The sequence below is a fragment of the Micropterus salmoides genome, unplaced genomic scaffold, assembly GCF_014851395.1.
Source record: "Micropterus salmoides isolate LMB-PRFRI ecotype aquatic unplaced genomic scaffold, ASM1485139v1 Ms_hic_scaffold_1705, whole genome shotgun sequence".
NCBI classification, from domain to species: Eukaryota; Metazoa; Chordata; class Actinopteri; order Centrarchiformes; family Centrarchidae; genus Micropterus; species Micropterus salmoides.
The window spans coordinates 1144-25000 of NW_024040824.1; the positions used below are offsets into that span (position 1 = coordinate 1144).

At 41.0% G+C, this 23857-nt stretch overlaps 2 protein-coding genes across 2 annotated transcripts; one reads left to right on the plus strand and one right to left on the minus strand.

Moving 5' to 3' along the window:
* Window positions 1-212: 212 nt before the first annotated feature.
* On the plus strand, window positions 213-10459 carry LOC119908249 (switch-associated protein 70-like; the record flags this gene model as incomplete). Its single annotated transcript, XM_038725965.1, is given in 8 exon segments — window positions 213-359; window positions 489-597; window positions 759-940; window positions 2247-2354; window positions 3251-3417; window positions 4013-4211; window positions 4994-5090; window positions 5482-10459. Coding segments are annotated over 8 exon segments (1128 nt in total), but the record flags the coding sequence as incomplete, so codon positions are not given.
* Window positions 10460-12278: 1819 nt separating this feature from the next.
* On the minus strand, window positions 12279-23538 carry LOC119908248 (myotubularin-related protein 13-like; the record flags this gene model as incomplete). Its single annotated transcript, XM_038725964.1, has 10 exons — window positions 12279-13669; window positions 14181-14312; window positions 14400-14487; window positions 15317-15507; window positions 15612-15719; window positions 15823-16047; window positions 18705-18832; window positions 19347-19473; window positions 20543-20728; window positions 23428-23538. Coding segments are annotated over 10 exons (1395 nt in total), but the record flags the coding sequence as incomplete, so codon positions are not given.
* Window positions 23539-23857: the final 319 nt, after the last annotated feature.

Here is a 23857-nt window from a genome sequence, read left to right on the forward strand (position 1 = left end):
GTGAAAATATGAGCTGCAGCAATGTGCAGTATGACAAAACTATGGTGTTTTTGGAAATGAAAACCATGTAAACCTGTTCTGGTACAAACCCTAAATAAAATGATGAACCTGAAAATGAGCGTTATACCACCTCTTTAATATATCAACGTTATTATAACAGAATAATCACGTGACTCAAGTGTCTTTGTTTACCTCCACACGGTGTTTTGAAGGGATACATGATGAAAAAGGGCCACAAAAGGAAGAACTGGACCGAGCGCTGGTTTGTCCTTCGACCCAAATCACTGTCATACTACGTCTGTGAGGATCTTGTGGAGAAGAAAGGAGACATCATTCTGGACCGAAACTGCTGTGTGGAGGTTACTTTTTTGTTAGGATGTTAAATTGTCAGGCTGTGTTGACTAAATCATTTGAAGTGAACTGACACGGTTTTGTAGATTTTCTATGATGTAGCTGAGTGTGTCATGACATATTTTTCTCTCCTGCAGTCTCTGCCAGATAAAGAAGGGAAGAAATGCCTGTTTATTATTAAGTGCACTGATAGAAGTTTTGAAATCAGTGCGTCAGATAAAAAGAAAAGGCAGGAATGGATTCAAGGTATTGAGGAGTCTTTTTTTCCACTACTCTGTAACTGCCTACTTTGTCTTTGTCACTTGAATGTTTGTAATTATCATAGTTACTGACTCAACAGTGCATCTATAGTCAGATTGTTGTGGCGGTAAATCAATGGGCCGCCCTCTTGCTCCGTCTCGTGGCAGCTATTCAAACGTGCATCCAGCTGCTGAGGTTGGGGCTGCCGTCTCCTCACCGCGAGGCCCGGCTGAGGCGCAGGGAGCTCCGCCAGAGGCAGCAGGCGGACGACGACGACCTGGCAGAGAGGATGAAGCAGCTCCAGACGGCCAATGAGAATAAACAGAGACAGCTGGAGGCTATGAGGAAGGTACTGTTTCGTGCTCAACTCTCAAAAAGGACTTTGAGAAGGAGGCTATCACACCTTGTCGGGTCCAGTAACCATTGGCACAACTTATATTGTCATACACAGTCCTTGTCATGTCATGTTGCCTTTAGTGAACACTTTTGACTCATGTAGTCTGGTTTACTACTATCTATTTGTATCATAGTAAACAGTCTTATCTCTACTATAGGAATCTCTTTCCTACTGTATACCTGATTCTCTATAATCTTTTTCATCATTTAAAAGTAGCACAGAGGACACGTTCGGTGGCCCAAACTTCCTATTTTGGGAAAAAAAAAAAAAGATATCTTGTAAATACATAAGAATGCAATAGGAAATATATATAGAGCACACAAAGATGAATCACAACCTCTCTAACGCAGTCTTAAAATATGAACATAATAAGATGTAGATGGAACACTTATTGCAGGGCGGCTTTTTACTATACACAGGATGTTATTTTATCAAACCCCTGTAGGTTGTTGCGAGAAACTGCATGATGAAATGCATTAAACAAAGCTAAATATGAATAAAAGATGTGCTTTATTGTAGGCACAAATGTGGTGCTGTTGTGTGTTAGCCTAGGTAACTCTGTAAATCTTGGATCTAGAAGACATGCAGCAGATTCTCACAAACTTTTTTATTTTCTATTGTATTTTAATTTCGGCCCATCTCGCCGTCTTCAGGATGTTAATCCTAGAGGGGACAATATGTTCCAAAACACTGATCTAATGAAACAGATGGTTGGTTTAACTCCATTACCAGAGGACAGAGTTATTGTTCACTTCCCTTTATTTTCACATATTCTTTATTAACATAATCTAAATGACAAATTGATTAAAAACAAAAACCCACATCATATAGCAGAACACTTGCAGTGAAAAGGGAAGCAAAACCTGCTATGCAAATGATTGTATATATCAGTAAGGGACACCTGCGTCTAGTGGGGGGCCAGGCGCATGAACTCAATTGTTTTAGAGCTGCGGCAGACAATTGATGGCTTCTCACTTCTCTTTTTACCCTGCCAGATGGCCTTTTTCAAATGTCAAAAACTAATTTATCTTTACATTTTTGAATACATGGATTGTTTACTGGTGTTACTAAATAAAATGTAACACAGACTACAAAGAGTTTCTCAGTTGTTAGACCTATAGATACATACTGAACCAACCACAGATTTCTCCTTAAGGTTATTTATTAAGTCCTGTGTGTCCCCAAAGGGTTTCACCTTGTAGCCTGATGCGGTCTCCAGTAAAGCAGTAACAGCTCCTTCCTCTTTTGTGCTTCACAGAAAATGGAAGAGGCTGCGGCTATAGCAGCAACAGAGGAGCACAGGAGGAAAAAGACTCAGTCAGACCTGCAGGATCGCTACAGACTGGACCTGGAGAGAGAGAAAATGGTAACCACTGTGTCTGAGTCTGCCGCTCACAACTCTGCCCCTTTCTCCTAAGCATGTGGACTGATAAGTGTCACACATGGTCTTGTCAGAAGCTCAGAAAGAAAACTAAAAAGTCTGGTAAACCTCCATTCTGTCTTTTTTTTCTTTTTCTGATTAGGTCAGCATCACCCGTCTGTGACTCCTTTCTTCCAGAAAACACAAGCTAAAAAAAGTTAAATTGATAAATCCCATGATGTTGAGTCATCTTTTGTCTGAGTGTCAGATGCACCGACTTATTAATCATCGTCTTACTTCAGTGACTGAACAGACAAATTGCTTTGTAAGATAAGAACAACTTTATTGTTTGCTCAAGAGAGATTGCATAATTGCAGCAACACATAAGCGGATCTAGATTAAGCTAAATTATAAAAACATGTAGCTCAAATCAAGCAATCTGATTGGTTCATAGTAGTGATATAATGGGCGTATAAAACAGGTATGACGTCGAATTCCTTTGCACAGATCCGTATCACTCCACGACGAACAGGGTTTGAGTTATAATCTGAAGAGAGAGAGAGAGAGAGAGAGAATCATTGCTTATTACGAGATTCAACATTTCCCTCTCTCACACACATGAAAACGCACAAACACACACACACAGCAGTCCGCTACTTGCCCCAGATGTATGCCATGCAGCCTACCGGCAGCCTGGTGACACTAGTTTTTGCTTCGCGTTGGGCCGGCAACCCCCTTAACTGTGATATAATAAGCCTATACCACAGCCTGTTGTGAGCTATAGCTTAAATATAGTAAATGTCACAATGCAGTATTAAATCAAGATTTACAGTTAATTCGTATATTATTATTAGGGCCTAGTGTGTAAGAATGTGCAACAGTGTGTGTGTGCGTTCATTCAGGTGCGTCAGCAGATGGAGGAGCAGGTGGCTCAGAAGTCCAGTGAACTGGAGCAGTACCTGCAGCGCGTCCGGGAGCTGGAAGACATGTACCACCGGCTGGAGGAGGCCTTAGAGGACGAGAGGCAGGCCAAGCAGGATGAGGAGGCCATGCGCAAGCTGCAGGCCAGGTCTCAGAGACATACATACTCACACACACACACACACACACACGCTGTGTGCTTTTTTTACTTTTTGACACTGTTAGAGAGCTGTTGGTGAATCTCATTATTGGGGCTGTAGTTAGTAGTTATATTGTGAGTCTTCTGCCCTCACTATGCGTGTAACAACAAAAATACATCTGCGGGTATGTAGTTTTTAATTCTGAGAAAATGTAGCTTTTGTAGACTGAGAGTGGTTTACTAGGTAAACAGCTATGCAGTGAGCTAAACACACTTCCAGTAAAGGCTGAATAAAGCGGATGGCCTTTGAGACCTTTACAGGAACCAACTGTGAAACTGAAACTGTGAAAACAGTGCTGGGACAACAAATTCCATCCATCCATCCATCGTCAACTGCATATCCTGCATAAAGGGTCGCGGGGGGCTGGAGCCAATCCCAGCTTACATTGGGTGAAAGGTGGGGTACACCCTGGACAGGTCGCCAATCCATCGCAGGGCACAACAAATTCCACGACAGTGATTATAAGTCAGCAGCAATAGGATTCACGTGGTGAATATAGATGTAAAGACACTTTAAGCATCATTGCTGTATTTTCCATCACAGGCTGCTGGAGGAGGAGGCAGCAAAGAGGGCAGAGCTGGAGCAGATCCACCTGCAGCAGCAAAGGGTGTTGTTTCAGACTGAGGCCGAGAAGCAGGAGCTGGCGGCCGAGCAGCTGGCCAAGGAGAGAGACCTGCAGGCAGCCATGCTGCAGCTGGATAGACTGGAGAGGGAGCGGCACGGTGCACTGGAGCAGTACGAGGTCAGGTCATACATGTGGAGGTTTACACTGATCTGAAAAATCTATCCAGGAATCTATCAGCCTGGAAATTGTCCCTTGGCATTAGACATATTTTTATTTATATTTTTGCATGAGCAGAAGCCCCTGTTCTTGTATCTGGTAGTAAAACTGCACACAAATATGTCTGTATTATGTTTCACATTTGTGGCATTTTATTGATTCTAATGAATGATGTTCAGTATGTGGAGCAATAGAATAGGCTTGCATCAGCAGAGCCACAGTCAGTTCGTGGTGAGGAGGAAAAAGTTGAAAGTCTTCAATACTTTTGTCAATATCAGAGTACGGGATACTTTTTTTTTTTATATCTTACTTTGAAGAAACAGAAACATGTTTTTTTTGTTGTAGTTTTTTTTTTTTAGAAAACAAGCCAAAGTTCTCAAATGTTAAATTTTGTCCAGAGAGTAAAAGGACAGTGCAGAAACTTTGCCTAAATAATATAAAACTATCAAACTTTTTTATTTAAATCATTGAAAAAACAGAATACTTGACAGATATCTATACTCAGCGATGCCGACTCGCTGGTGCCAAAAATATTGGGATGCCCAAAACCTTAAACTGTCATAATCATGACTCATCAACAATAGAGGAAATCACATCAGCAGCTGCTCTACCTGCTGGCTGAACTGTTTCCACTGTCTCCAAATGTGCTGCCCATTTCTCTCCTCTCAGCTGAGGTCTAATTAAAGTTTATATGATCTGATTCCCTGTTCTCTTTTCTGTCACTTCCACTTTATCTTATATAGGAGGTGTCGAGGAAGCTTGAGCGAGCAGCAAACAAGACAAAGACTTGGAAGGACAAGGTGGCCAAGCATGAGGGTCTGGTGCGTCTCATCCAGCCAGGTAGGGAAACTTATTATTGTTCATTAGCAATTGCTGGTTAATTCATAAATATTTCATCAGTATTTGATCAGCATCTAAGAACTGATGTGTTTTAACAATATTTTGACATTGTAATGAATTAAGGTCGTTTAAACTTATTAATACTGAGAGTTGCAGAAAGGACAATAAATGGCCGAAAGAATGTGGACACGTGTTTATGGCCTCTTAGTTTAAATTCGGTGAAATCTCAATGATATTTTAGACAAATGCAATGCCAGCATGCTTTCTGAAGAGTTTATCATTTGCTTAATTGGATTCAACTTTACTGTCACTGCACACATTAAGTACAACGAAATGCATTATAAATGATTTGCCTGTAAATCTTGTTAAAATCTTTTACCCTGGTCTTTAGGTCATAAAGGACCTCAGCGGATCACTAACTGGGGTCCGGCTTCATTCACCGATGCTGAGCTGGAGCTGAGGAAGAAGACATGGCAGGAGAGGAAGAACCAGGGGGCTCAGGCTCAGTGAACTCTCGCCATGAGAGGTGGATCACGCAATGATGAGGAAGACTCAAACTTTTATTAACTTTAGAGCCTAAACCGTCACATTTGTGGTTTGATAGCAGGAACTCACATGACAGCCGCCAAGGATTAACTGCCTTTTATAGCAAAATTAACTGCATTTTATTGCGTTCATTCATATTCATGCATTTAACGTTGGAACAAGTAGTTTGACAAAATAATCTTGAGTCAAGGTCTGTTTACTAATTTAATCCTGAAGGTTCTCGTTGTCTTTGCTCAGTTGACATGGAGATGGAGACGATGGGTCATGGCGATGACATCTGAACCATCTCTGTGACAACCAAGCAAACTTCATTCCCTCATTGACCATGAGGTGCAGTTGAAAGTGCTTGGAAAAAAAGCACGTAAGTGGACCTTGAGTTACAATGACTATGAAAAATTTTAATTTTTTATTTTGTAATTTCGATCCTTTCTGATTTCACATGCGTTTAATTGAACTACTCTGCAGATTTTTTAAATGTTTTTGACGTAAACATGTAAATGTTAATGTAGCCTTTTACTGACTTCCAGCAGTTTATTGGCTGAAGTAAACTGCATCTGTTACAGTCATAGCTTAGATGCTAAAAAAATGAAACACCATCTATTATTTATGAATGTGGACGGCTGTTTTCAGAGGGTCAGAGAAGAAGCTATTGACAAATAAAGCAACTTTCTTTCCTTTATTAAAGGTGTAGATCTTGCTGCCACCTTGACTCCTCTACCTTTTAATCATGGCAAACAGTGTCCACCAGGTGTCACCATATGAACAGCATTCTCAGTGTGCTACAGGCACACATGGCAGCTTCCAATAGCTAAACTCAAAAACACAGACAAACACACTTTCCTTTGTTCAAGTGCAAGAAAACACTGCTTGGACAGCAGCATTTTAAAGATGTAGAAGGAGCCTTGATGTGTCTCCACCACTGGGTCATGATGGTGGCTTCAGCCTTTTAACTATGGAGCGTACTCACCAGTGTGAGGTGTTCTTGAAAAGAGCCATGTTGTCCAGATGATGCGAAGGTTCTTGAATTTTTCACACTTAAAGCATAAACCCATAAGTTATACTCAACCTCAAACCATTTGTTCCTACTGAGGACATAAATCTTACATAAACCGGTCACAAATACATGTTTCACTTAAAATAAAAAAGGCTAAATTATTTTCTGAAGCAGCTGGAAATTGATGTTTTTAGGGTGTTTTGTTGGCTATTGTTGGTTTTGGTCTTTTCATAGGATTTGTCGACAATAATAAAAAAAATCCAGCCTTTTCATGTAAGTAAGGATAGTTGATAGTTCATGCCATATTTTTATCTGTAGTGATGAACTGGTCTGATTTGCCAGATGGGTGTCGATGTCGTTACTGACCTGATTAAGCAGATCAGGTATCAGCCACAACATGACAGATCCACAGTAAATATAGTTTCTATGTCAGTGTCATAAAATTCAGCATTTCCGTTATCAGTTACCTTCATTCAGTCACAGTGGGTCACAGTGGGCCCTCCCTGGCCTCATGTTACTTTACTTAAAAGTGAGTTCCACACAGTGAGGTGTACAGATTTAAATTAAAGAAAAAGAAGCACTGATAACAGATTGGTACTCGTATTGGTGAATACTGAGTTGAGGGATCGGAATCAGTATGGGAGAGAGAAAGCTGGAGTGGTGCATCCCTAGTTACCTGCCTGTTTGTATGACAGGTCTGTATGTGTTGTACAATATGACCTCATTGTTCCAGTAATCGCAAAAACAAGATGAATCACACTTGATGCACGCGACGTGCAGCAGCCAGGGCTCCGTTAAGCTGTGTCTCAGTTGTCTTGGTGTCAAAACAAATCATTTTGTGCAACAAAGGACCACTGTTCTCACACGTACACCTCACCTTTGTCTTGTCCACCTCATGGTTCAGTGAAAAAAGAGACAACATTACAGGAATATTGTAAGTGGGTGAAACTATCTGCTGTGGGAACTTGCCAGCCAGCCCGCACAATGAGTGTCTTTACTTTTAGATGTACAAATTCTCATGCCACCTTTTAGTTGTCTCTTTTTGAGGGCGGAGCTGGAAGGAAAGAGATTGTTCACCTTGAGTTCAAAGTTGTTAGAGAAGGGGATGAGATAAGAACCTGCATTCATACACTGATCTGACAGTCATCCCCTTGCAGATCTCTTTATACCGGTGGGTAACTGATAACATCAGAAACAGGGACAGATGGCCCAAATCTCCAAGCTAATACTGTAACCAGGAATGTGGTTTACCACCAAAACAGATCATCTAATGCACATCCTTTTTTGACGTGTTTGTTCATATGATTGAAGTTTTTTAATTGGTGCACCAAGTTTTAACACGCCAGATAAAATTCAGAAATACTCGAAAGTATTAGAATGAACAGCAAATAACTGATATAATTCAGACAGATTTACTGTTCACATTTTGTCTTTAAGAGATATTTATATCCCAGAAAGTGAGAAAAATTGCGCCATATTTCTTTTTGCAAACACTATTCTGAGAATTGGGGTTTCTAATCTCTGTGGCTAAACTGCACAAGCCCTCGGCATTCCAAAAATAAGCATATCTCTAGCTGTCTCACCCTCGCCCCATGTGTCCGAGAAGTACCCTAATGCCCATAACCAATTCATCTGATTCCTGTCCAACATGTCCTCATCGAAACTGATTTGAAACAGGAACATTTTTTGGGATTGTTTGCTGGTGAAAAAATGTCTGGCAGATTTCTGTTTTCGGGGTTAGATGACTTCCCACAGTGACCTCACAGCCCCGAACATTTTGCATGGTTGAATGGACTCGGGGTTTAGCTGCACAGAGAAACTGTGGGTCACTTACACTGGCAAGTGAAAAACACTAGGGCCTCAGACAAGTAACTCTGGGCCAAGGAAACAAGACATTAACATAAACTATAAACCCCACTATTATCCCTTGAAGCTATAAATCAAATGTGTAATTGTTCTTTTCTACTCATGGATGAGCAGGCGTTGTCCGGATAAGATCATTTGGAGCTCAGTTGATTAATGCATTTGATCATTTTCCAACTAGACCCCCATGTTGCTACAGGCAGCTGACATCATTGTGATTTTAGGGTGGGACTTGTAGATGTGTATCGAGCCAGTGAGATCAGTATTTGGAGTTGTTGCGATGAATTTCAGAGCAGGTGCCCGCTGCGGGGCCACGGAGCTTCGAGGCAGAAGGGCCCCCAGCAGCAGTGAATCAACTCTCAAATTGCCCACATTGCAGGAAAGGGAAACTGCTTCATAGCCCACATTCATTGCAACCGCAGGGCTACGTGGATAATGGGATTTGGAGGACCATTAAAATAAATCAGTATCATCTGTCACTGGAGTATGTTTGGGGCCCTTGGAAAGGCCAATCAGCATATTTTTCAAGTTGTTTTTTTGTACAAGAAGCATTTACTCCAGCTGTGACTGTACATAAAGAGCACAGGATCCAAAACCAACAGATACGTGCAATCTTGCATTTATAGACTGCTTTTGTCTTTGTGAGCGCAGCACGCTTCCAGCCAACCAAGACTAATCACGCAGAACTCAGGAGAAATATGTAGCCAAGTTACACAAGATCACAATTACATAGCGTTGCATTTTAAAACACACGCTGTTCTTAGGGATTATTGATGCCTTCATCAGTAATTCGTCTTAAACTTTAGAGAAGAAGTCAGTTGCTGAGGCAGAAATGTAGCCTAGTCCCGTCATCTTTGTGTAACAGCAAGGGTCTTTCATTCAACTTTCCTACAACTTGAATACAACAAATTTGCATGAATCTGGTTTGATCCAGTCAGAGGAAGGCAGCAATGTGGAATCAGTAACTGAATAACAAATGGCTGTCGAGTAAAACTGCCATCTCTGCCTCAGGAGGAAATGATTCCTATCATGCCATTCCACGCGATCCTGCTGGATAACTTCCGCTTCATCCCTCTCTTCATGGGCATGAGTTCCTAATCTCCGTATCCAAAGCAAGAGGCTAAATATGGAGAGGGCTGCCAGAGGCTCTGCCCAGATGTTGGCCTGCTGCAGCTCTGCACCTGCTGCCAGTACAAGCCACTAGGGAGATCGTACTGAGGGACAACCCCCCTCTCCCCATCCATCGTACCTTCAGCTTCCTCTCAGAGACAATCCTTCCGGGAACCGCAGGAGTCCCGTTCAGAGCCGTCAAACAGGCGCCACAGAGCCTGAGCTGGGACTCGTGCCCAGTCCCATATTCATTGCTGGCAAGTGAGACACCCATCATCATCCTCTCCAGCCCGGTTGTTGGCCCCCAGTGCAGCAGTGTCTGATTACCTTTCATTGAGAGAAAATCTTTAATAAAGATGATGTGTTCATGAGAGGCCAGGAAAATGTGGCAATTACAAATGGTCTAAGTTTTCTTCGTGTATCCTATGACCCATTGTAGATCAAGACTTAAAGTCTACAGCTTGTAGCTCTCTGAGGCTGCACTCTGGCACAATGGTGCTTTGAGCTCAATGCTAATGTCAGCATGCTAATATACTCACTATCACAATGTTTCATTTAGCTTGTTAGCAAATGCTAACATTTGATATACAGTAGGCTATAGCAATAAACACAGCTGAGGCTGAGGCGACTATCATTAGTTTTGCAGGTCTTTAGTCATCAAACAAAGTATTGGACAAAGTGAAATGTGGACATAATGATGGTGCTAGATGATGAAAAGTGATCCCCAGATTAATTACAATTCATCCTGAAGGAACAGGAATATCTGCACCAAATTTGCTAGCAATCAATTGCCATAATGGAACAACTGTAGGATGGATCTGTCCATGGATTAATAAAGTATATCTTCTTCTTCTAACTATGCTCTGTTCACAATTATTTTCTTAAAATTTTATGAATATGTAGTTGACAGGAAACAGGAAATTGTTTCCCTACTTCTTCTCAGCAGACTGAAAATGGCGGTGGGAACACCGCTGCGCCATTTTCAATCTCCTACTGTCCTTTTATTGAAGCCATTAGAAATCAAAGGCTGTGTATGTAAAATATAATTTTTCACAAGAATATCTTATAGATTATATTCGCATGTGATGAGGTTTTGTTGTTTTTTTTGATAGCTAGATTGTCTGCCATGTGCTTAGCTTTAGCTTTAGCCAGTGGATTAGTAATAAGCTTAGGAAATGCATGGTAAAAATAAAAGTAAATTGTAAATTCGATTAATACTTACCTGATTTTATTTTGATTTTACAAGACACACTCAAGGTGTCAAATTCATTTAAGGGAAAAGGGCAATAATTTGATTTATGTGTGGAGTTTGTTTAGCTGTTGATTTGCATTCAAAACTGGAAACACTGAAATGTAAAGAGAATAACAGTGGTAGTATATTTTAAATAAAGAAGTTCCTATTCTGTTGTTGAATAAAGACTGTAATAAACATTTGGTAATAACATGACAATTATAAAACTTCGTAAATCATTATTAAATACAAGCAGCTCACTTAGTAATAAGCCATCAAATCTGCAGTTGTTAAAGTTGATAAATTGTCACAGATTGGATGGAGTCTGGTCAAGGTGGTCTGCAGTCTTTTTCCAAGAGGTAAGTGGTCTTAGCCTTCATTATAGGGTTCTTCCTTATGAATGAAAGAGCTTGATTAAAAAAAAGACAAAGCAAGTGAAATGCTGGAGGAGGATTTCCACAATCTGGAAACCTGTTTTACTTGTTCATGGATTTTATTTTTATTTTAGTTTTAAATCATTATTCTAGTAAGTAAATCATATAGTAAACATTAGTCTTTAGCTAATTATTAATTTGTTACAGCATACAAACCCTTTTTATAGGATGCCTTATTAGAAAGTGGTACCGCTAATACTGTAGGCATCAGCCGGTGGTGGGAAGTAAATACGCAAATGTACTCAAATACAGTACTTGTAGTATTTACTTTTGATGCAGCCTTACACTTCAAGTCCACTGCATCTGAGAGGGAAATATTGCACTTTTTATTCCATTATATTTATCTGACAGCTGTAGATTTGTCCTGCCAGTTCTTAAAATATGATACATCACTACAGATAATCATAATTAACATTATAAAGTTTTTACAGTAACTTCAGCCAGCTACAACATTAAAATCCTGTTTACTTGTTAAACGATACTTTTTTTTTTTTTTTTTACCTCTTGAGCTACAAAGAGGAGTCTTTCTTACTATGTCCCATTGTCCTGGAATGAACTCCAGTCTACGCTTAAGATTGGCGCGCCAATTTCTTTAGCTGCTTTTAAAGAATATCAGACATTCTAACGGACATATGCACTTGTTTTTAATTAACGCTAGTTAGATCTCTACATTTAGTCTTTTTAATTTCGTTTGTTTACATATTAACTCATTGCATTTTTGTCAATGTAAATATTTTGTACATTTTGTGTAAATTTGTATTGTATTTGAAAATGCATTGTTTTTCAAGTCATGGTTGAAAAATTGTGCTTGTGCTATACAGGACTCCCTTGTGAAAGAGACTGTGTCTCAATGAGACTTTTCCTGTTTAAATAAAATGTTTATATATGTTTATATATATATAGTTAACATATTCAAATGCATTCAGTACACGTTTAGATACATTTGTCCAGTTTTTATCTATTTGATCCAATCTCACCTGTATAAGCAGCACAAGAAAACAAGCAACAGGTAGTTTCAAGTATGTTTGATTTATTTCCAAAAAATTAGTGTCACCACAAAACATGGTACAAAGATACAGTAACGTAAGATACAGCCTCTGACATCTTTCAATAGTTTCATTTGTGTTTTTCTTTCTTTTTTAATGAAACTGTATGCTGCACAAACAGAACAGGTGAGACAAGGATCTCTGAAAACCACATTGACCTACATGATATATTTTACTTCTTAAAAAGCCCTTCAAAGACACAAGGCTTGCCTGGGCAACTAAAAAAAGAGACTCCATTTCACTTTCAGAACAATGTTTCATCACAAACAGAACAGGCCACTCAGGTTTTGCACCAGTAAACGACACATTTAAAAAAAAAAAAAAAAAAAAAAAAAAAAAAAAAAAAAGACTTGTTGGTCACATTAGATTTAAGGTTAGAAAAGTATATTCATGTTCAGTACATACAGTATATAAAATTAAATGTCACAGGTATTTACAGGAAAACATGAAGCCACCACACTTACACAGTTACACTTTTAATAAAAAATAATAATTTACATTACATGAGACAAATGTGTTATCCAGAAGTCAATAAACATTTAACAAAATAGAGCAAACGTCACTTATTTAAATAGAAAAAAAAATGTCAGGCTTGAACTCACTGTGCAAATTCTTTTCATTTAATCTGTCTTGAAGAAACGTCGTATGTACATTGCAAAGTAATGCCTTTAGCCTCGACTGTCTGCCTCTTTTAGAAAATCTATATTTGATAAGGAGTGCATACGTTTGAGCTAAGTGCAAACAAATTGCTTTGTCGTGTTGTGCATCAAAATCTCTGAGTTTTTGGCGGTTCATACGTTTCTTTAAGCAGCAATAACCTTTCCTCGTAGTAAAATATGTGATAGAAATTTTTATAGGATATTTTCTGTTTGAAGTCTAAAACTGAACCCACAGTTTGAATGGCCAGTGATATTGCTTTGATCTATTTACAGCTTAAATAGGATAACATTTCCTTGGTAGTGCAGTCCCCTAAAACATCAGCTTATCTTTACTTCATCCCTGTAGGAGGCACAGAGGAGGGAGCTGAACGCGGAAACGAGTGCGTGTGACTCCAGCCGAAACAGAGTGATGACAGCCTGACCAGCTGCTAAGAATCAGGCAGAGGTGGATGGACAGTATACAGGCACTTTCACTGTGGTCCCCCGAATTTTAAGACATCTGAAAGCTGAGTCGAGCGCCTGTGACGTCTCTGCTCTCAGCCGCCTCTAACGTTCGAGGTGCTAATATCTCAGTGTTCAGTCTCCGAGTTTCGCAGCTCAGGCGTCAGAGATGCAGTTCTGGATCTTGTCCATCCACAGCTGAGCGCTGGGTGCGTCTGAGGCGCAGAAGTTGTAGACCCGCTTGTTGGTCTTCAGCTAGATAAGAGTCAGACAACGAAGGTTAAATGTGAGCCAAAGGGATGGAACAGAATAAAACAACAGACCACACTGACAGAAAGGTTTGTCTCTAACGTGTAATAGCTGCATCACATTCAGGCTCTTTTCTCTGCTTCAATATCTTTAAAGCATCAGGTCTTTTTTTTTAGTGATGATTTTTATAATAAATTGACATGAGGTAAATAGTTAAAGATGCCTTTGTCTTTACGTCCGCACAGCAAAACTATTTTTTCTTGTTTGTTTAGGAAGCTGGGATTCTTCTTCTGCTAATAAACAACAATCAAAAATTTCAGATGACATGTGGCAGCAGAGGAACAGATGCTTCTGGGCAAATTTGCAAGATAAAAGCTACCATGAGATCATTTCCCCTCACTCACTTTGACAGATTTGACTAATCAAAACTAATTCTGCAATTTCAACCCGTACGTGAGCATGCAAGAGCCCTGTAGGAACAACAGTCATTTGTGAAACATCACTCTCATGTACTCACGTCGAAGAAAGCCTTTTCGCTGATATGTTTGGGAGCACCGATAGTCGGGGCGGCGATCACCACGGACTCCACCTCTGCCAGATCGATGTGGCCTCTGCAGTTTGTGTCCTCTCCGGTGTCGTAGTACCTCAGCTGTGAAGACGTGAACGTTAACCTGCAGCCTGTCACTCAGGTGACGGTTTGGTGTTTCTTAAACATCAATATGCTGCAACCACTCACCTGGTGTTTTGTAATGTCCAATACAAACCAGCGAGGTTTCCAGCCTTTCAGCAGCGCTCCACGTTTATAGAGGATCCCCTCATAAGACCTGAAAAATAATAATAATGATGATGTCTCTATTCCTGGTCATGATCAAAGTTAGGTGGAGCTTCTCCCAACATTTGTTGCACAGAAGGCAGAAGGACACTGGACACAAGGCCTGACTGACAACTACAGCACTGTTTGAACATTGTGTTCCCACATGTGTAAAGAGGCCAAAACCGGGTAGTTGTAGTGATAGTAAAGACCAAAAAGCTTTGGAACAGATTTACGTCTAAAACACCGCATTTAAACAATTAGACTCAATTCATCAATAACATGTCAAGACGCTTTCTATGTCCACAAAGACAAAAATAGAGCTAGAGTTATCAGTATCAATAATATGGCTGAAGTACAGGAGAGTAAAGGCATGAAGCTGGCAAACATCTGGAATAATTTATGATTATGTGATTTATGGATAATATGTTATACAGATATGATGAAATACAGAGACAACTTGCAAGTTTCAAAATACTTGCTGCATATTAACGGTTTCTGATAAAACTTTTGTCTGTCTAAACATTATCTGGAAAGTGAAACATGAAGAGAAAGAAAAAACAAATTCACATGATGTTGGTTTTTAAATAATTCTGTGTCCCAACTCAGTAGAAAAGATCCAGATATTAGAGCCAAGAGACTGTACTTTAACCTCCCAGTAATTGTAAAATTACACACCCAGAGTTTAACAGAGTACAGACAATCCTCACAAACATGACACACAGCATACCGCAGCGCTGACTCATCTTCCAAAACTGGACCGAGCTGCTCTGCAGCCGGTTTAAGTGAATCAAATGTGAACTTCTTATTTGTTCCAGGGACTTGAGAAGTTCACGACCCACCTATTCTCCTCGCTCTTGGGGGTGAACTGGTTGTAAAGTGTTGCAGCGCGGCGGTTGATCCCGTTGGCCGCGGTGGTGCTGCGGTCTTCACTCAGCCCGCCGTCTGGCAGGTGCAGCATGGAGCGCCTCTGGAAGGCCTGCAGGCCGGATGTGGGAATGAGGCCTGAGATGGACACGGACTGTTTACGGAGCTGCAAACACACGAGATAACAAAGTGTGAGAAATACACACAAAAGTATGTGACTAGTAACAGTATTTTTTTATATAACATCATCATTATTCTTCTAATGCCCACATTTCCTTCTTGCATGAGGTCCTCCTGAATGCTGATTCTGACTCTCTCCAGAGTTGTCTGCCATTTCTCGGGGGCCTGGTTCAGCTCACCCTCCAGCTTCTCGATGTCCTGCAGCACCAATAACAGCCAGGAAAGGTGACAAGTGTGACGTATGATACAAGAACCAACAGAATAAAACTTAAATTCAAAGTTCTGGTCACAAACTTCTTACAGAGAGTAGTTTGGTGATGGCATCAGGCTGGGCGCGGCTCACGCTGCTGTAACACGGCCACACGATCCTCCTCTTACTGTTGGAGATGGTGTCCGCCTCCTCTAAGCTGTCCGACCTCACAGCCGTCATCCTCCAGTCGTAACACGGCCCCGTCGACAGAGTCTCATCCGTGAAGAAGTCCCATTTATTCAGGCTGGGGATGCTGATTGAAGGCTTCAGGATCACCTACAAAACAGGAAAGTTCGAATGAGAATCAGATGTAAAAGGTAAAATAATGTGCGATGTAACTTCTTGATGAGGATAGTGGTTGCAGAGAGCATCTTGTTAGGCAGTGTGCCCAGCTGCAAGTGATGCCTCAGAATACAGGAACAAGCTCCTCTCTTTGATTCATTACTGTGACATGATAGGAAACATTAGACTGATCATCGACATCAAACAAACAAGGGCTGGGATCAGTAACAGGGAACCTTTCTGTCCAGAAACTGGAAGAAAACAGATTCAGAAAACAAAGTAATTGCAATCACACAACACAGAAACAACTCCAGAGACTAAACTTGATCTCATGAGTTTGATTCATTTCTTTACTTTGGTCAGATATTAGGTAAAAAAAACACTCTTTGGATTCTTTACAGAGAAAAACAGCAGTTTATAAAATCCATGCTCCTCTGTCTTAAGTCAGAAGAGATAAACAGTTCCCAGTGTACAGGCTCCAAGATCCATCATAAAGAACCATCATAAATGTTTTATCTGTATCTTTTTTTGTGTGGGATGCCCCTGCAAACTTCTTTTATTGTAGTCAGTGGTATCTGCTATGTCTAATTAATAATAACAATATACTGTAAATAGTAATTCATTTGTTTGACAAAGGACTAGACAAAGCCTTTGTCCAGGTAGTGTGCCCTCTAAAAGCTGCTAGACCTTGAAACACTAGTCTTATTTTTTTTATATTTCAAAAGAAAGCTATTGGACTGTGTCTTTGTACAGACCAACGGATAAGGCAGCTTCTGTTAATGAGACAGATCTAAAATGATCTAATTTGGTCGCATCAATTCTAGACCCATTGTTAGCAGCTACCCAGGTAATGACTTTCTCGATTAAATATTTCTCAATATTCTCAGCTCAATCAGGACCAGCAGAATTTGTTCTGTCATTCTGTAACGTTAGCTCAAGCTGCTTCTGTGCATGGAGCTGTCAACAGCATCATTAGTTATCGTCAGTTATCAGCTGTAACAGTGAGACGCAGCCAGTGTAGAAATACTTTAAGTACAAGTTACTTATATAAAACTAAGTATATTAATTTCAAAATGATATTTATTATATTAATGGATTTTAATTATGATGCATTGTTGTGTACTTCACTTTAATGTTAAAGCTGGTGGTAAAGGTACATTTTAACTACCTTATATACTGCAGTACAAAAATGTATGATACATACATACATAATTTATTTGTTTTATATATTATATTTTGAAATTTGTAAAGTACCTCATGACTAAAGCTGCTCAAATAAATGTAGCGGAGTAAATAGAACAATATTTGCCTCTGAAATGAAGTGGAGTATAAGTACAACACTTTCTGTGTCAGTAATACCTGCAGTGAAAAACATCATAACTGAATATAAAAATCCCCCTCTCACCCCTTGTATGGTGGTATGTGTCATCCTCAAGCTCAGATCCTCTACCAGATGTCTGGTTGGTTAGCTATTACCAGTTTGTCACTCTGGATCTTGAAGTTAGGAGGTGTCGGATGGCAGATGTTCCTGTACACTATGACAGCTACCTGGTTATGGCGTTCCATGTACGCACTTCCTGCCTGCATCTTACACCCTGCTGTTATCTGTTGTACTGTCTCAGGGGTTATCCTTGCACAGTCTGCACCTGGGGTCCTGCCTGGTGTGGTAGACCCCAGCCTCTATTGATCTTGTGCCGCCATGACTAGTGCTGTCCTTTAGTCCAGCCTTTTCCAGCCACTGGTAGGATTTCTTGATATCAGTTTGTCTGTGGTACATGCTGTGCAGCGGCTTATCCCTCCATGAAGGTTCTTCATCTTCCTGTCCTCACCTTCGGGTTTCTGCTGCCTGAGGTATTCACTAAGCCCTTCATCTTTGGGGGCCATCTTCCTGATGTACTCCTGGATCTTCGTCGTTTCATCCTGGACAGTGGTCTTGACACTCACTAGCCCTCGGCCTCCCTCGCTAAACTTGGCATACAGTCTCAGGGTGCTGGATTTGGGGTGAAACCCTCCATGCATTGTGAGGAGCTTTCTTGTCTTGATGTCAGTAGCCTCTATCTCCTCCTTTGGCCAGTTTATTATACCAGTATCTAATGACTGGCAGAGCGTATGTGTTGATGGCTCGGATCTTGTTTTTCCCATTTAGCTGACTTTTCAGGACCTGCCTTACTCTCTGTAGGTATTTGGCTGTGGCGGACTTCCTTGCCGCCCCCTCGTCGTTTCTCCCATATGTTCTTCCAGTACTGTTTAGTCTCAGCCCTGGATAGCTCAGTGGTCCTTAATGCTACTTGCCTACATCAGGCATGAGTGAAACCGCAAATACAAGAGCCATACCGGCTCGGACATCACCTGGGTCAACAAGGTCCGTGCTAGGGAACCAGGGCAACCTGATGACAAATGGGCTACTGGAACAAGACATTCATGGACTAGAGCAGAAATATATATATATTATGATAAATTATGACTGGTTTGATATAATAAGAATTCCTTTTTAGCTTTTAATATATTTGACAGGACAAGAGAAAAGTCAGCAAGAAAAGATGAGTTCAACCACACCAGCGCTCCTCAGTGTGGGAGCTGCATGAATAAGCTGTCGGACGCACGGGAAGCACTGCTACATGAAGGACAGACTGGCGGACAGAAACACTCACATCGCTCTCCGAGGGGCTGTACAGATAGTTGAGGAAGATGGGGCTCCTCCTGTGCATCAAGTTGATGCACTCCCAGATACAGATGCCTCTGCGGGCCTGTTTATCACCTTTATCCTCAAACAACAAGCCTGCGAAAAACAACACACAGAGGAGAAGCTGTTAAGCACATGGGCTGATTAATCTCACAGATTGTTTTGGCTGATGCAACAAAGTGTTTGTGGGTTATATTATGGGATACAAGAGAAGGTTTCTGTGTCCAAATATGAGTGAGGAAATATTTGAAGAGTATTTTAATAGTATTTTTAATTAGTTTGTGACAATATATTTTACCACATTTATTTCTTGGGAGATTTAGCGATTGTGGCTGAATCAGAATTTGTGTTGCATTTAGTTTTGGAAACTCTTATATGTAGCATTTTGTTCTTTACATTTTAAAAGAAAAGGGAGAACTCATTGAAGTAAACTTTCATTTGTTAATGGTATTAAGAAAGTAATCATTTATTTTGGTGCAGTAATCTTCGTTAAAACAGGTTTTATGAAAGAAACATGAAACCACTTGTAATGCAGCATTTCCTCATTATAAAAAGAGACACTATTAGAAAGAACAATCCCTCCTCGGTTTAAATTGTAAAAGACACTGACCATGTTCCAAGCGCTCATAGTCAGAGTCCAACAGGAAGTTCTTGAAGCGGTTAGAGATGTGATGATAGGCCAGGAACTTCAGATAATACTGATTAAACTCAAACTCCAGAGGATGTTGCTCCAAAATCTGCAAAGACATGAAAAGATGGATAAAGATTAGAGAGAGAGAGAGAAGGTCAGAGTGTGTGTGTGTGACAGCTGGATCGTGTCCTCGTGTTGTGGCTTCACATCCCTCCAGTGCATAAATGACCAATTAGAAACAGGAAAAGAACCTCTGCTGTCCTTGTGGGGGCAAAGGTCAGTGATATCATCACCGCCAGACACAATCCAGACTGAGCCAGCAGGACTGCAGCTCTATTGTTCCCATGCAGTGGTGTGAGCTGGCCAAAGACAGAGAAGTGTTGAATATTTGAAGCCACCTGGGTCTATTGGCAAAAACAACAGCTGTTTTGGAGATGAGGCACTTCTATTTTCAGCTCTTGTCCGAATCCCCTCTCTCTCTCCCCCCGTTTATAGCTCTCCAGACCCCAAGACCCCCGCCAAACTGTCCTAGCTGCCAAATCTACAGTTTCAAAAGACAAATGCAGAAACTATGTGTTGATGTAAGTGTATGGGAGTGGGTCTGTGCAACCCCAGGAGACACACACAAAAAACCCCACAACATTCTCTGCGGTTAGCATTTCAGAGCGGACACAGTTCTCTTGACCTCAGCTGTGCGAGCTTCATTCATGACTCTACTCCCCCCCTAAAATCCTCAAGCACACCCAACCCTTCCTAGAGACTCTCAATCCCCAAAACTGCAATACTTCCCACATGCGGCTCCAAACACGCACTGAAATGTGAAGGGATGCTGAAACACGAGAGCACAGACAGCCCAGTGCTGATCACTGGGTTCAAGACCATCTGGGCAGCAGCCTCCCTGCACACCCCTGGTGCAACACATTGCTGAAATCGAACATCCAGCATTGGGAATGCAAAGTGCAAAACTAAACCAAATGTATAGATAATGAGAGCTGAATTTCTCACCTCCTTCACCCTTCTCCCCTGTACGCTTTTCAGGAATGTGATGAGCTCATGAAGACGGCATGAATGGTATTAAGTCACGGAGGGAAAGTGGAGAGAAGTCACGTAGCAAGGGGGATGGTGAGGTTTAACTGTACGGAGCAATAAGGATCGGTGGGGGGTAAAAACCTCACCTGGTGCACGCAGTCCAGGAACTGCAGGAATATGGGTGTAAAGCCGCTGCCCTGGCTGCTGGGACTCAAGTTGCTCCGCTGGCTGAACTTGTGGCCAAAGGAGAGCCACTCTTTCTCCAGCAGCACCTGAAAACCCTCCACAGTCCGGTAGAAGGGGTCGCTCAGCAGCTGCACCAAAGACACCACCTGTAGGGAGAAACAGAAAAGGTGAGAGACACCAAAAGCATTTAGATCTCTCACAGTTCAGCCTCAGAACAGAGTCATGTAAGAGGGGAAGACGGGTCAAATACAATACCATTAACAAGAAAAGAATAATTCTGTTCTGCATGGATTGTGTGGTGTTTATTTGGTCCTGTGTAGCCTACTTTGGCAAAATTCAACATGCTGTCACATTTTCACATTGAAAACCCAATACAAATTAAACATTTTCTCAATGACTCAATGTTTAAAACAATTATATAAAACAAACACTTGTGAGTGGTTATTAAATAATCGTGACACAGACATGTACTGAGTAGATTTTACAGAAAAATAAACTCTCTCATGGACGATGACACTCTTTCTAAATTACCTCATGCACAAGTTTGGCATTTCTCTTCTTTTTTTTTTGCTTGTTTCTGCTTCTAGTTAATTCTGGCCCAGCCAATTTATCAGTAAGTGGAAAAGTATTCAATCAACAATCCACTGTCAATGCCACAGAGACTACTGACTGATGCGTCACATTATGTTAGCACTAAAAATGCTGCTTACCACTAGAGAGACTAGCAGCTGTTTCCCGCCACTGTGCAGAATCTTTTCAGTTTTAAATAAATAAGTAAGTTATATATGTGTCATACACACGTTTTCATTTTTTTTGTGTGACTTCGCTTTGGATCCCTTCAAAAGCCGAACACAGCAATCTAATAATGACCCATCTTCTGACAGCACAGCGTAGACTGATCACCTGCTATCAATAACATTTATATAACATTGCAGCAGGCACACTTGAGCTCACACCACAAAACACCATTTGAGAACCACTTGTCCACACATGCAGCAAGCTTGGCCTCCTTCCCTGCCCGTGTCTCCTCCAACACAACTAATGAGGCCTGACGCTTGTGGAATGAGCGAGAAAAACAGTGCACGGCTTCCCTCGAGGGGTTTAAAGAGCATACAGCCCTGTGGTACAGAACCCCATGCTGCAAACCTTTGCCCTGAAATAAGCCCCTTAGATTATTGTATGAGACTACAGCAGACCACAAGTGGATTTAGGAAGAAGCAAGGCATGAGAGGGGAGAGTGGATACAAGAGCGAGGCAGAGACTGAGGATGAGAAAGGTTTAAGATTTAGAAAGAAAGCAAAGACTCTTCTGCATCCTGTCTGCTGGGTGTCTATGGTCCGTGGACAGAGGCAGCAGAGCCAGAGCATATGGAGCCCATTTCCCTGTGCGGGCTAAGCAGGACCTGGTGCAATGGAGCCGGTGGCCCATGGAGAGAGATGCTCTGGGCCGAACACGTGCCCGGCATAAGGGATCCACAAAGTGTGCTTTTATACAGCAGCCCAGGGCTTTAAAAACCCCGTAAACACATTCTGAAGGACACGCACTTGCAACACAAACATGTGGATTTTAACAGGTCAGCATGGAAAATATGAGCTCAGCGAGCAAACGCGTGATGAAATGCTGAGTTCAGCAGCAAAATGGATACTCATGACTGATCAAGATTTTTTTGTTTGCATGCCTTAAGATCAGAACTGTGAGCCTTCGTGATTGAAATCAAAACAAATAAGTGACACAAGGCTCCAAGGCTTCAGACGGTTTTGTTTCCACTCTCGGGCGCAATCGAGCTGACAGAACTGATTAGAGATGAGCAGGCAAAGCAGGCGTGGCAGATGTATGATTCGTACACGGCCCATTCAGAAGTGCAGTCTGAATGGTGTGTGTGGAGAAGCCCGAAAAGTATCATCGTCAACATCTAAAAAAGATCACATTTAAACTATTATAAGTTACTTGTTTCTGCTTTCAATGTATGGCACTAGATAATGGCGATGAATGGCGACAGCTCCCATAACGGTTTCAGTCTAGTTACACCAAACAGTTTGGCTTTAGAGGAAACAGCTGTCTACAAGTAAAGCACTATTTATCTGATGTCCTCTCTTTTTAAACCGTCGTATTGGATCCTTTTTATTCATTTGTTTGTTTCTTTTCATCATTTTCGGGGCGTTTAATATTTGTTGGTTTGGTTGTGTCTCCGCTCTAGTCAAGTGAAAATGAAGAGGGAGTGAGGAGTTGTCCATGCGTGCTTCTTTTTTTGTCTCCCTTTTTTTAACATAAAAAAAAAAACAAACAGTCAGCTATTTTCTGTCAGTAATTAAATTTGAACAAGTGATTTTTCTTTGGTCACATTTAACAATTACAGCGGATGGGACAGAATTGCATAATAATAATAATTGAGTGCCAGTAACTCTGATATATCGTGGCATTCCGTTGCTGTTTCCAACTTAGGATGGTAATTAATGTGTTTCTTTTGATCAATATATTCCCTGTGGTGTTTTTTAACAGCTGCTATGATTATAAAGAGGAGAGTGAAATGAAACAACACCCCCATCTGGATTTGTACCAGAGAAGTTACAACCACTTGCATGAGGTAAATGATTTGTGTACATAAGTCTCTATCAGCGTTTGTAGTACCACCTTTTCTTTTGTCATTGAGCCAGCCTTCCCACCACTGCCAGGCGTAAAACCTTAAGTATAATATTTCTTCTTTCTTTTAACCTCAGTTTTTGTTTGTTTTTTACACACAAAACTTGTTGATGGAAATGTAACTAACGTTAACCCTCTCTCTGTTTTTCCATCTTGTCTAGACATTGTGCATTTATCCACATAGGTATTTGTGCATATTTCTCACTTGTGTGTAATGTCCCAGCCATCCTCCAAGCTGAGGAGAACAGATGAGCCGCTGTCCAGAAGCTCCACCAGAATCAATGCCAGCTGCAGGATCTTGTGAAGCTGTGGGAGATCACATACAACAATGTGAAGACAAGTACACACATAATGCACACACAATTAATCCCCCTGTGCATGCATTATCATGTTTGGTCTACTGGTAGATTACTTGCTGAGGGCTGCTTGTTCCCTATTAAGGGTTTTCCCACAGATAATATTTTTATATGATATGTTCAATGTAAGGACAAAGGCTGCAGGGGGTCAATCAGATAGCCAGCATGATAAGAACTCTGCTGTTATTCCATCGATGTGAATCTGTTTCCCTTGGGAAAATGGCTTCAGAGTGGATTTATTCATTATGTGAATCTGATACACAGGATGAGCAGCAAGAG